This window comes from Cucurbita maxima, unplaced genomic scaffold, assembly GCF_002738345.1.
Source record: "Cucurbita maxima cultivar Rimu unplaced genomic scaffold, Cmax_1.0 Cma_Scf00043, whole genome shotgun sequence".
Lineage (NCBI taxonomy): Eukaryota > Viridiplantae > Streptophyta > Magnoliopsida > Cucurbitales > Cucurbitaceae > Cucurbita > Cucurbita maxima.
Genome location: NW_019272059.1, coordinates 946,816 through 959,740, shown reverse-complemented (window position 1 = coordinate 959,740; position 12,925 = coordinate 946,816). Strand labels below are relative to the sequence as shown.

The 12,925-nt window shown below is 37.1% G+C and overlaps 1 protein-coding gene across 2 annotated transcripts in view; it reads left to right on the top strand.

Moving 5' to 3' along the window:
• LOC111470025 (protein PHOTOPERIOD-INDEPENDENT EARLY FLOWERING 1) overlaps positions 1-12,896 on the top strand; it is a 16,115-nt gene extending 3,219 nt beyond the window's left edge. For both annotated transcript variants that reach the window (XM_023115481.1, XM_023115480.1), the window contains 13 exons: positions 1,464-1,599; positions 2,423-2,491; positions 2,572-2,645; positions 2,727-2,858; positions 3,551-3,589; positions 4,995-5,063; positions 5,229-5,291; positions 5,407-8,491; positions 8,927-8,991; positions 9,132-9,202; positions 10,287-11,067; positions 11,283-11,806; positions 12,123-12,896. In XM_023115481.1, the coding sequence (XP_022971249.1) occupies positions 1,464-1,599; positions 2,423-2,491; positions 2,572-2,645; positions 2,727-2,858; positions 3,551-3,589; positions 4,995-5,063; positions 5,229-5,291; positions 5,407-8,491; positions 8,927-8,991; positions 9,132-9,202; positions 10,287-11,067; positions 11,283-11,806; positions 12,123-12,555 (5,541 nt within the window). In that variant the 3' untranslated portion in view covers positions 12,556-12,896. The remainder of the gene's footprint in view (positions 1-1,463; positions 1,600-2,422; positions 2,492-2,571; positions 2,646-2,726; positions 2,859-3,550; positions 3,590-4,994; positions 5,064-5,228; positions 5,292-5,406; positions 8,492-8,926; positions 8,992-9,131; positions 9,203-10,286; positions 11,068-11,282; positions 11,807-12,122) is intronic.
• The last annotated feature ends 29 nt before the right edge of the window (positions 12,897-12,925 follow it).

Here is a 12,925-nt window from a genome sequence, read left to right as displayed (position 1 = left end):
GGGGGGGGGGGGGGGGGGGGGGGGGTAGATATAATGACTTACATCTTATGAACATGGAATGATTGAAACCAGACAGTTGAAAAAATATGGATCTTGAACCACCATAGGTCTCCTGATTGTTATTGGGCAAGTAAAGAAAAAGTAAATCAATTTTGGGGTGTATGTTCAGACAACATGGTGATGATCTATCAAAGATTTGAATAAATTTTTTGACGACTACATGTTTGAGGGCCCAACAATTATTTTGTGGGATTAGTGGAGGTGTGGTTGGTTTGGATACTCATGGTAGAAAAATGAAGAAGAAAGATATACATGCTATTGGTAACCTAAACCTTGTAGTGATAGATGGACTTTAGGATCATGCAATTGGATGCAATGGGTTCCATCAACTAAGAATAACTAACTTATATTTGCCTTCAACTTTCATATGGTGGGAATTTCTAGTCTTCTTAATCGTGTAAAAATTAGTTCAGTATTTTTAGTCTCTGTTGTATTTATTCTTTCCTTCAATTGTACTGGTCTTTCTCCTATGTAAGAAGACCGAGGTTGCATATATTTGAACATATCATCATTATTCTATCAAATTTAAGATGGTATCAGAGCACATGTCACTTGTAGCTGTCTCTAGTACCCTAAAAACCCTAACTACCGTTTTTGAAACCCTAACAGCTGATGCCGAAACCTAGCACCATTCTTGATTGTTGCATCCTACTTTCGACATCAATCTTTTCGTTTCGCCTTGACCCATATGCTTGTGTCACCACATTCTGACCATAGCCACAGGCCTTTGTGTTCTTCTCCAACTTACCCATCATTGGCATAAACTTGATTGCAATAAGCTGATTGACAAGCTGGCTATGGGAGCCATCTATAAACCAACTTGGGGGGAGTGTTGAATTTTATTGTCTTTATAATTTTGTAAATATTGGCTTACAATATTTTGTCTTTATTTTCTTTATTCTTTCCTTATGATGTATTAACTAAGGTTGCACATATTTGAAAATATCACATTTATTCTATCAAATTCAAGACATAAAGTTCCTTTTTTTCTTTTGGAGAGAAATCCATACAAAGTTTCTTGCTCATGAATTCCGTGGGGCATTTTGCCCCTTGGTTCTTAAAATTTTGGACCCAACACAACTAGATTCATTGCTAAATCCACCATATATATATATATATATATATATATATATATATATATATATATTTATCTAACACATGCCTGGAGTGTTTTGCATGGCTAAATTTGAACATGATTGGATATTATTTCTTGATATTCTTTGTACGTTAGTATGGAGATCTGTTGGAGGCTCCAATTGTGGTTTCGGTGTCAATGGTGTTTGGCACCTTATATGTTGCTTTTGCCTTTTTTTTTTTTTTTTTTTTTTTTTTTTTTTTTTTTTTTTTTGCTAATTCAATCTCAATTTCCTTACAAGTAATATGTTCTCTCACAAATGTTTTAGGAAGATAACGAGCAGACCATAGATGAAGATGAGGCTCTGATAACTGAAGAAGAAAGGCAAGAAGAACTGGAAGCCTTGCAAAATGAAGTGGATCTTCCTCTTGAAGAGCTTCTTAAAAGATATGCACAAGAGAAAGGTGCACGGTGAACCATTATCTCTTCTTCTTCTTCTTTTTCTTCTTTAATCATGCATTTGACTGGCAGTTGGTTCCTGATTACTGGGTAAATAAGTTTGGGGCTATTTAATTTTCAGATTTTTGGGCAAGTTTGACATTTCTACTTTTTTTTTTTTATGAACAAAAAATCCCTCAGACTGATTGCTGACTTTCTCATCCATTCTTTCCTTGATTTTCTCTTATATTAAGCATTTGATTTGAATGAACAAGAGAATTGTTTACTAATGATTGGCTTCAATGCTGTTCAGATGTTTTTTACTTAATTTTTTATGTACAAATATGAAAATTTTAAGATTTTTAAATGCGTAGTCCATTCTCAATTTTAAGATTTTTGGACATTGGGTTGGAACCTGCGTACTCTACTTAATAGGTAACTTTTCAAGATCATTTTGTTTCGAGAATTGTGTAGTTGTAGGTGAACTGTTTTGCTCTTGTACTCTACTTATTTTTTTTTTTATGTACAAATATGAAAATTTTAAGGTTTCCTCTGCTTACAGTTTTTTGTTATTTTCTTCCTCCTTTTTTAATTTCATGGCTTCATTTGTCGAGAACAATTATGGATCTATACTCGAACACTCTTATGGTGTCTTAACTTTTTTGGAATCGAGGCCATAAATGCTTTAAATGGATATCCTTGGTTGTTTGTTTATTGAGGATTCCTTATCCTTAAACATTTATATTATCATTGTTTCTTACACCGTCACCCTTTATATGTAAACATTGTAAAACTGGGTTACTCTATTTTGTGTAAATCCTTTGCTTAAAAGAAGTCTAATTGATACAGATGATTTAGAAGTTAGTCCTGAAACGAGTACAGCAGGAACCGAAGAGACAGAAGTAGAAGAAAATCATGGTAAGGACAAGAAGCCACTAGTCTCATCCATGTTATTTTGTGGAATATGTTAGTCTGAATTGTTGAGATATATGCTACAGAAAGAGGGAATGAGTGTTCTACGTCGCATAAGGTTGATGAAATGGACTCACTTAGTTTTGCCGGTCGTCGTTGTGTAAGTTGTATGTGTATCTGGTTTGTGTTCAAAGCTCAGAACAATTTGAATCCTTCACGATGATATATTCTATTATTTCAGAATCAAAGCAATGGGGAATCATCTTGTGTAGAAAATCATATGAAAAGAGAGACTTGTCGAACAAAACGTCCATCCATGCTACCGATCGAGTTTCCCGAGGATGATGCATTTTATGATTTCAGTGAAGAACGTGTAAGACAGTTGTTTTTCTTTCTTCTCTTTTTCCTTTCCTTTTCTTTTTTAGAAAATAAAAGTAGATTTCTTCTTTTCATGGATATGATGCATTCATTATTTAAATGATGGGTTCAATCTGATTTGGTTCTTTTTGAAGCACTTTTTTTGTATAGTTGGTAGTTTTGGTTCCTTTAGTTGGATGTTCTCTTTATATGCCCTATATTCTTTAACGCTTCTCAACAAAGGTCTGCTTTTAAAAGAAAAAGGGGTAAATGCTCATGTTGTTAACATGTTATGGTTGCACTAAATAGGGGAGCTTGCAAACTTCACCGTGCAGCTATTTTAGGTCAAATACGTAATTCTAGGCTTCAATTATAGCAGGTTTCAGATCGAATTAAGATTATTCATGAGTGTCTTCCTTAAACTTTTTGTTCGGTTATTGTTTTCTATTCTTTTTTTTTTTTTTTTTTTTTTTTTTTTTTTTTTTTTTTTTTTTTTTAAGTAAGAAGTACGGCTTGAGGTGTGCACCACTAGCGCTGGTGCATGAATCTCAAGCATGCTTCACTAGAGTAGAGAAGAATGATTAATTTAACGATTAATTTTATCTCTTTCCATGTGTATACCCGTTCCTGGATGGGTTAGTATTGGTTTCCTTGGGCTCATGGAAACTTGACTTGGTTGTGTAATTTTTGCTCTGTTGCCTCTTGTAGGAAGATGATGATTATGATGTTGCTGGTGGAGAAGAAAAGGTATGCTATATGGATTCCAACTACTTGATATAGCGGTGTTATAATTTTCCTTTTACTATGCTATCTATCTTAGTTGTACTTCTTCGTTTAATGAAGATACCTCCTCTTCTGTGGTTAATACATGTACATAACTTTGTTGCATGTAACTTTTGTTAATTTGGTGTCTATTAAGAGTGTTGCGTGAAGTTCTTCCTGATTTGGTCTCCCTTCAATCATGTGCGTTCATTTATGCGGGAAAGGGTTGACGACCATTTGTTTTGTTAGAGGAAAATTTTAGTCTTGTTTGCACAGGGGGGATCGAGTTTGGTAATTTGGAAAATAAGAACCTTGTCCTTTTAGAGTAATTTTTATGGAAATTCTTGTTTGAGAGTTGAGAGATCTGCTTCGCAATGTTAGTAGGTGGGCATGGTCATGGTGTTAAAGAAATTGAACCAGCCAATGAATTGTATTGAAACTAAACCATCCCATACTTTTGTTCAGTTAAGCATGTTGGGTTTGCTTTTTGTTGCCATTCATTTGTCATTGCCACTGATATGTGTTGTCAACTTGTTGCTCTCCTTATAAATCTGCACCATATACAAACCCCTTTCCCTCGTCAATCTCTCTTTCTAGCTGTTTGTTTGGTCAGTTCAGGGGTTTTAGCTTAACTACTTTTATTTTTATTTTTATGAGAGACCTAGCTTTTATTGAAAAAAAAAAAAGGGATATACAAGGACATACAAAATAATATTTACTCATTATCTTCAAAAACCATGGTCATCCAACAGGGCCTTACTCTTTAACTATGTAGCAGTCTTTGTTTTCGGTCTGTACATTGGGTGCTTTGCCTTTTGGAAAGGATATCTCCTAGCTATGCATTTAGGCCAAACTAGTGCTTTCCTAAAACTGGGGAGGAGCCTTTCTTCAACTTATTAAAGGGAGAGCAAGGGTCAGGTTTAAATTCTGTAGTCCAATACAATTATGGCTACCTTTGTGGAGATTGACACAAGAGAAGAGAAACTAAGGTGGATTCAAAAAAGAAAAGTTCTTATTCGAAAGACTTGTGGGACTCAATTGGCTACCTAAAAGTTGGATTTTTGGAAAATGACAACTGAATTGCTATATTCCCTTTTAGAATTACATTTGTGATCTTCCTAACACATTTATTTTGTGTGTAAAGAAGTTTTTTGGTTAATAGATCTAGGATCAAGAACGTATAGTTTTTTGCTTTTCTATGACAATGTATGCGTATCTTACAACAACATAGTCTTGCATCTCTGTGAACATAGAAAGGCATGGAGATACTTATGAATTACGAGATGTTTAGATACTGTTGATGCAGACCAAGTGATCATATGTGGTAAAATTCTTGACTGATGCAAATTTCTAATTTTCCATACCAATTTTTGCTTCACTCGATCTGTAGGATGATGAAGCAACTTTATCAGAGGAGGAGAAACTGGAAAAAGTTGATTCAAACAATGCCGATGATGAGGTAATGAGCAACTTATATATTTCCTAGAGCTTCAAGAGTTTTTCCTTTATCTAGGTGCCACACATCGATTATATTCTTGGTTCCAATTATTTATTTATTTATTTTTCATTATCGTTCCTTAGCAATTCATGTATTTATTTATTCATTTATTATATATATTTGCAGATTTTAATGCTGCGAAATGAGAGTGAAATACCTATAGAAGAACTGCTTGCAAGGTATGGAAAGGTAGGTTTTTGAGCTTAATTTGTTTCTATATTGTTTCTTACTTTTGTGAATTTTCCATCTTTTTCTTTTGGGTTCAACTAGACATCTGTCCATTATAATCTCAATCTTTTTGCAGGGTCCCAACAATGGTTATGATTCAGATTATGAAGATGAAAATGCTTCTGCTTTGTCAGACGACCTTGTGGATTCTTCATCTTATGAAGAAATTGAGCCAAAGCCCCTCAATGTCTGTGTGCATGAAAATATTGACCCCGGTAAATCTCATTCATCTGCAAGTTCACCTCCGGAGAGGAAAGGATCATTAGAAAACTCTGAAGAAAGGGAGAATGAGGACAGAATTTTTGATGCTGCAGCAGCAGCACGATCTGCACAACCTACTGGGAACACATTTTCCACAACTAAAGTGCGTACAAAATTCCCTTTCCTTCTTAAGCACTCCCTACGTGAATATCAACATATTGGCTTGGATTGGCTTGTGACCATGTATGAGAAAAGACTAAATGGGATTCTTGCTGACGAAATGGGGCTTGGGAAGACAATCATGACCATTGCTTTGCTTGCTCATCTTGCTTGTGAAAAGGGAATATGGGGTCCCCATCTTATTGTGGTCCCAACAAGTGTCATGCTTAATTGGGAGACTGAATTTCTCAAGTGGTGTCCTGCTTTTAAAATTTTAACTTACTTTGGAAGTGCAAAAGAGCGCAAGTTTAAGAGGCAAGGGTGGATGAAACTGAACTCATTTCATGTATGCATAACGACTTACAGGTTGGTTATCCAGGATTCTAAAGTTTTCAAACGCAAGAAGTGGAAGTATCTAATACTAGATGAAGCTCATCTAATTAAGAATTGGAAGTCACAAAGATGGCAAACTCTTTTGAACTTCAATTCCAAGCGACGAATTTTATTAACTGGTACCCCGCTTCAAAATGATCTGATGGAGCTCTGGTCCTTGATGCACTTTTTGATGCCCCATATTTTTCAGTCTCATCAAGAATTCAAGGATTGGTTTTGCAATCCAATTTCAGGAATGGTGGAGGGGCAAGAAAAAGTGAATAAGGAAGTTCTTGATCGTCTGCATAATGTTCTCCGCCCCTTTATACTTCGTAGGCTGAAAAGAGATGTAGAGAAGCAGCTCCCAAAGAAATATGAGCATGTTTTGAACTGTAGATTGTCTAGAAGGCAGCGTCATTTATATGAGGACTATATTGCTAGTTCTGAAACACAAGCTACTCTTGCCAGTGGCAATTTCTTTAGTATGATTAACGTTATTATGCAGCTTAGGAAAGTTTGTAATCATCCTGATTTGTTTGAGGGTCGTCCAATCATCAGTTCTTTTGATATGGCGGGTATAGTCATGCAGTTGAGTTCATCTGTATGTTCTGCATTATCACCTGACCTATTTTCTAGAGTTGACCTTAAGGGTTTAGGATTTTTATTCACTCATCTAGACTTTAGCATGACTTCATGGGAGAGAGATGAAGTTAGAGCTATTGCTACCCCATCAAATTTAATTAAGTGCTCTACCAATGTGAATAAACCTGAGGAAATTGGATCTGGATTTAGATATCGGAAGAGATTGCATGGATCAAGTATTTTTGCAGACATTCAAAATGCAATTATGGAGGAAAGAGTAAGGCAGGCAATGGAACGAGCAGAAGCTATAGCTTGGTGGAATTCCTTGAAATGTGACAAAAAGCCAATTTATTCGGCATCCCTCAGGGATTTAGTGACGATAAGGCATCCGGTTTATGATATATACCATGAGAAGGCGAACCCTTCATCCTATTGTTATTCCTCAAAAATTGCTGACATTGTCCTTTCACCAGTGGAACGTTTCCAGATGATGATGGGCTTAGTTGAAAGCTTCACCTTTGCAATACCAGCAGCACGGGCCCCTCCACCTTTGTGCTGGTGCAGTGGAAGCCGTTCTGATGTGTTTATGCATCCTTCTTATGTGCAAAACTGCTCCCGACTCCTGTTTCCCCTTCTAACTCCAATCAGATCTGCAATTATTCGGAGGCAAGTGTATTTTCCAGACAGGAGGCTGATACAATTTGACTGTGGAAAATTGCAGGAACTTGCTATTCTACTCAGGAAACTAAAATCTGAAGGTCACCGTGCATTAATATTCACCCAAATGACAAAGATGCTTGATATCTTGGAGGCTTTCATCAATCTGTACGGTTACACTTACATGCGTCTGGATGGATCCACTCAGCCTGAGGAGAGACAGACATTAATGCAAAGATTTAACACCAACCCAAAATTTTTCCTTTTCATTTTATCGACTCGTAGTGGGGGTGTAGGTATTAATCTTGTTGGTGCGGATACTGTTATCTTTTACGATAGTGATTGGAACCCTGCTATGGATCAACAAGCTCAAGATCGCTGTCACCGCATAGGACAGACGCGTGAAGTCCATATATATCGCCTGATTAGTGAGAGTACCATAGAAGAGAATATTTTGAAGAAGGCAAATCAGAAGCGTGCTCTTGATAATCTTGTTATTCAAAGTGGTAGTTACAACACTGAATTCTTCCAGAAGCTTGATCCTATGGAGTTGTTCTCTGGTCACAAGTCTCTTGCCATTAAAAATATGCAGAAAGAAAAAAATCATACCATCAGTTCAAATGAAGTTTCTGTATCTAATGCGGATGTGGACGCTGCTTTAAAGTTTGTTGAAGATGAAGCTGATTATATGGCTTTGAAGAAACTTGAAGAAGAAGAAGCTGTGGATAATCAGGAATTTACAGAAGAGGTTATTGGGAGGATGGAAGATGATGAGTTTATGAATGACGATGAAATTAAGCTTGATGAAGGTGGAGATCAGGCTGGTGGCATTATTATGTCAAATAAAGATAATGAGGCAATAATACATGGAGCTAATGATCTTAATGAAGAGAAGGCTGTAATTGTAGCTAACAAAGAAGATGATGTTGACATGCTGGCAGACGTCAAGCAAATGGCTGCTGTAGCTGCTGCAACTGGACAAACCATCTCGTCCATTGATGTTCAGCTACGGCCAATAGATCGGTATGCAATACGTTTTCTGGAACTGTGGGACCCTTTACGTGATAAAGCAGCTATGGACTCTGATGTCCAGTTTGAGGAGACAGAATGGGAACTCGACCGTCTTGAGAAGTATAAAGAGGAGATGGAAGCCGAGATTGATGAAGATGAAGAGCCTCTTGTATATGAAAGTATGTGTATTCTTGTCTTAATGTCTTGTGATAATAACAGTAATTTTTCTGTATTTGTACACTAACAATTCTTTCTGGTCACCATGTTTTGAATGCTATACTTCATGTGAATGGTCAGTGTGGGAGAATGTTGGCTTCCATTTGAACCAAGAAAGTTTTCGAAAAAATACTTTTAATTCACTTAATTGCAAATTTCAGCTCTTCACTGTTGTAGATGTTTTTCCAATTTGGCTTAGAATATTTTATATGGACTTCACATATATAGAAAAGTTAAGATAACGATCCATTCTTCTGCTGTAAATAAAGTTGTATATTTGAATGCAACTTGTTAGTGCACTTTTAGAAAATTTGACCTTTATACCCCATGCATTCCTCATTTATGATTATTTTTAAATTTTTTTAAAATGATTAATGCTGGATTTCTGTGTTCAACAGGTTGGGATGCTGATTTTGCAACTGAAGCATATAGACAGCAAGTCGAGGTCTTGGCACACCATCAGGTTTGAAGAAGATATTCTTCCCTTTGAAATGATGGGATAACTTTCCCCCCTCTATTTATCATATCAATGAATTAATTGAATTTTTCCTCAAAAGAGTCTTGTGTATTCATTATCATCTTTATTCATTATTTATTTCACAGTTGATGGAGGATTTGGAATATGAAGCTAAGCGGAAAGAAGAAGAAGAGGCTGAAAATTGTGATCCTACAAGGTGAAACTATGTTTTGAATTCTCATTGGAAACTATAAAATATAATAAAATATTGTTACTTATAAATAATTAGGGTATTAGGATGTAACCCTGCATGTCATTTGGACTTCGGAACACTTGCCTTTCCTCATAGGAAGTGGGGCGTTTCTGTGTTCGAATACTAGAAGTTCTTGCTTTAGGTTCTGGATGGTGTACCTTTCCTCATCTTGAGCTGGATTGTGGTTACAGTTAAAATGTTGTGGAGTTATAAAATTATAAAAAGCATCTAACGTTGAAATTACTTCAATCATGATATTGGTTAATAAGAACAACTGTGTTGGTCTCATGGTGATGTTCTGGTCATGGATCCATTCACTGTAGGATTAGGCAGTTTTTCTTGGTGAGGTATTGTAGTTGCTTAAGGCAAGTAAACCAATGGTTACTGAAAAAAGGTGGATTAATAAGGAAGTTTCTAGTTCCTGTAGTAGAACCTCGCTGATTTTGATTTATTTGGTTGCTTTCACGGAATTTATTTGCTCTGGTTGTTTGCGATAACATCCTTTCGTGCGTGCATGCATGCTTGTGTACATACATACATGCATACATATATCTTAATGAGATCCTTGCATATATAGTTTGGAATATCAAAATATGTTAAATTCTACTGATGTTGTTGAATCACAACTGAACCTTAAAACTACGCTGATACGTTAGGGTGACATTTTGGACTTGGAAATTTATAGGAAGAGCTAATAAGTGAGAATCAATATTAATTAGGGAGAAAATGACATTATAGGGTTTGAACACAAGACTTTTTGCTCTAATACCATGTTAATCAACTCAATCCAAAAGCTTAAACTGATGTGTTAGGGTACCTTTGATTTTATTAATAATTCAACATACACATTATTTTTCCAAGCTGATATTTAGATTATGAAATATATGGAACAACAAAATCTTATAGCGAGATCAATCAATAGTAACAAGGATAAGAGTTTCAGATTCAATAACCTTGGTAATGTTGATTTTTGTATGACATTGGGTTATGCCTTTTGTTTTCACAATTAAGAGTTCTTTAATCAGATCAACTCCTATTTTCTCTGCAGGAATGCAACACCTAGTGAACTAAAACCGAAGTCTAAAAAGAAATCAAAGAAAGCCAAGTTCAAATCTCTAAAGAAGGGTTCTCTTTTTTCTGAGCTGAAATCAGTGAAAAAAGAAATGTCCGTGGAATTCATGTCTACAGATGATGAAGATTTATGTAGTGAAGATGTTCTTGAATCTTTATCAGCTCAGTCAAGCTTACAGAAAAAACGTAAAAGGGGTGAGTTTAGTCTGGACAGTGAGACAGGAAAGTCCCTGAAGAAGAAATCTAAAAAGTTCAAGAAAAATATTGCGGATGCTTTCCCATTAGATCTCCATCTCAGTGAGTCAGGAGTGCAATATGATGAAGCTATAGAAATAAAACCACGGGAGACTGGTGCGGATCTCGAACATAAATTAGTTGGTCGTAGTAGAATGGGAGGAAAAATATCTATTACTTCCATGCCAGTAAAGCGAGTTCTAATGATAAAGCCAGAGAAAATAAAGAAGGGGAACATTTGGTCAAGGGACTGTGTTCCTTCCCCTGACTTTTGGTTGCCACAAGAGGATGCTATATTGTGCGCGATGGTACATGAATATGGTTCGCATTGGAGCATGATTAGTTCAACCTTATTCAGTATGACTGCTGGTGGGTTTTATAGAGGGAGATACCGACATCCTGTCCATTGTTGTGAGAGGTATAGGGAACTCATACAAAGGTATGTTATATCTGCACCAGATAATCCGAATAGTGAGAAGACCACAAATGCTAGCTCTGGAAAAGCTCTTCTCAGAATCACAGAGGTTAGCTAATGATTTTGTTGATGCGCATGTTATTATCTGTTCTCTTCTCTGGTTCATGAAACTTGGGTATGTTGCAGATTTACTTGTCAGTTCTTTAGAGATCGTGTTTCGGGTTACAGTTTTGTGTCATATTTCTTAAGAATATTTCGGTGCGCTCTGACTTTTCAATGTATGTGATAAAAGAATTCACCGGTCATCAATCTCTTCTGTTTCAGGAACATATTCGAGTACTGTTAGACGTCGCTGCTGAGCAGCCTGATAGTGAGTACCTACTTCAGAAACATTTCACTGCCCTGCTCTCATCTGTGTGGAAGGCAAGAATACGTGGGAACCGTGGTTTCGATACTTCACTTTCTAGAAATGGTCTCTATTCTGGTGGAAGGTATTTTCCAACTGGTAACCATATTACTCGGTATTTGGGGAGGGAGACCACAGGGAAGTTGAAATTTGGCAACACAAGCCACAATTGTAAGTTAATAGCTGCTGCACTTAATGATGCTGGTTGTACGAGGACCGATGATAAAACGTCCCTTTCCTATCATGGGGGACGTGCATCAGTCGCTACAGAACAGTTGGAGCTAACACTCGAGTTCGAGGGAGAGAATGATCTTAACGTGTCATTCCCATCCTCAATTAACTTAACGGTATCGGATGCAGTTGACTTGTCCCCGATCAACCTGGATGCTGGTGAGTCTTCTGGTGCTCGAAGGCTAACAGAAGTTGCAGAGATTCGTTTCAGGTATAGTTCCTTTTCCCTTAGTGTTCCAACAATTATATTAAGTTATGACATCTGTGTCCTGATTCCTCCTTTGGGTGTTGTATTGCAATGAGTTCACTGATTGGTTAGTTCATTAGTCCTTTGAAAAGGTCCGGTCTTATCCTGGATTATCATATATGCATCTTTAAAAAACTAGAAGTAATGGCTGTAAGACTTGAAAAAATATGCAATGGATCACATGGGGTGGGTTGTTTTCTTTTTGTCAAAGAAATCCATAGCAAACTTATGAATATCTTTCTTTGAAATGCCTGACAAAGAACGTGTTTTTATGCCCAAGGGATGCTGCTAGAACTTGTAATGAAGATTTCCACGGGTGGGCTTCATCTGTATTCCCCATAACCGATCTCAAGGCTCGCTCTGTGCCAAAATCACAGTCACTTGGAAAGCATAAGGTGGGAGGAGTCGCTGACTCTTCCAAGTCCAGTAAATCCAAGTTCAGAAAGGCAGGACCTGACCACGGGGAGAGTTCCCACACGATAGCTGACCCAGTGATGTACCAGATGCCATCTCTTATCCAGGAGGACGTCCATAACTTATATTCCCTCAGCTCACCAATTCTTACAGACGATTCATTCCCATTTGTCATGGATGAGTATCCATTCCTACAAGACGAACCAGGGACTCTAGAGATTGTCCCTGACAACGACTACATCCTGGGATCGATTTCAGGTTTCGACACGATAGGCCCCGACTTCACGGATATTGGTTAGACTCCTCCATGTAGCCATTCACCTCAGCCATTCATTTGAAGCAAGGCCACCTCGACTACCAGAAAACAGAGTCGTTGAGGCTACTACCCAGTTAGCCAGCACGAAGCTAATCCTACTTTCTGGTCATTTTTCGTTGGGGGACTCAAACAGCCAATCTGGGTGTTCGCATACATTGGACACATTGAATCAAGCAGGAGTGCTGGGAAGAACAAAAACCGAAAGGGATTCGAGGTTGGGAAAACAAACTGTGTTAGTTATATTCATCATTTTGGTCTGTGTGTTGCTGCATGTTTTCCCAAACGTTGATGATAATTGAATTTCTGGATATTTTTCCTGTTTCTTAATTCTTCCACACATCTAAATATGTTTC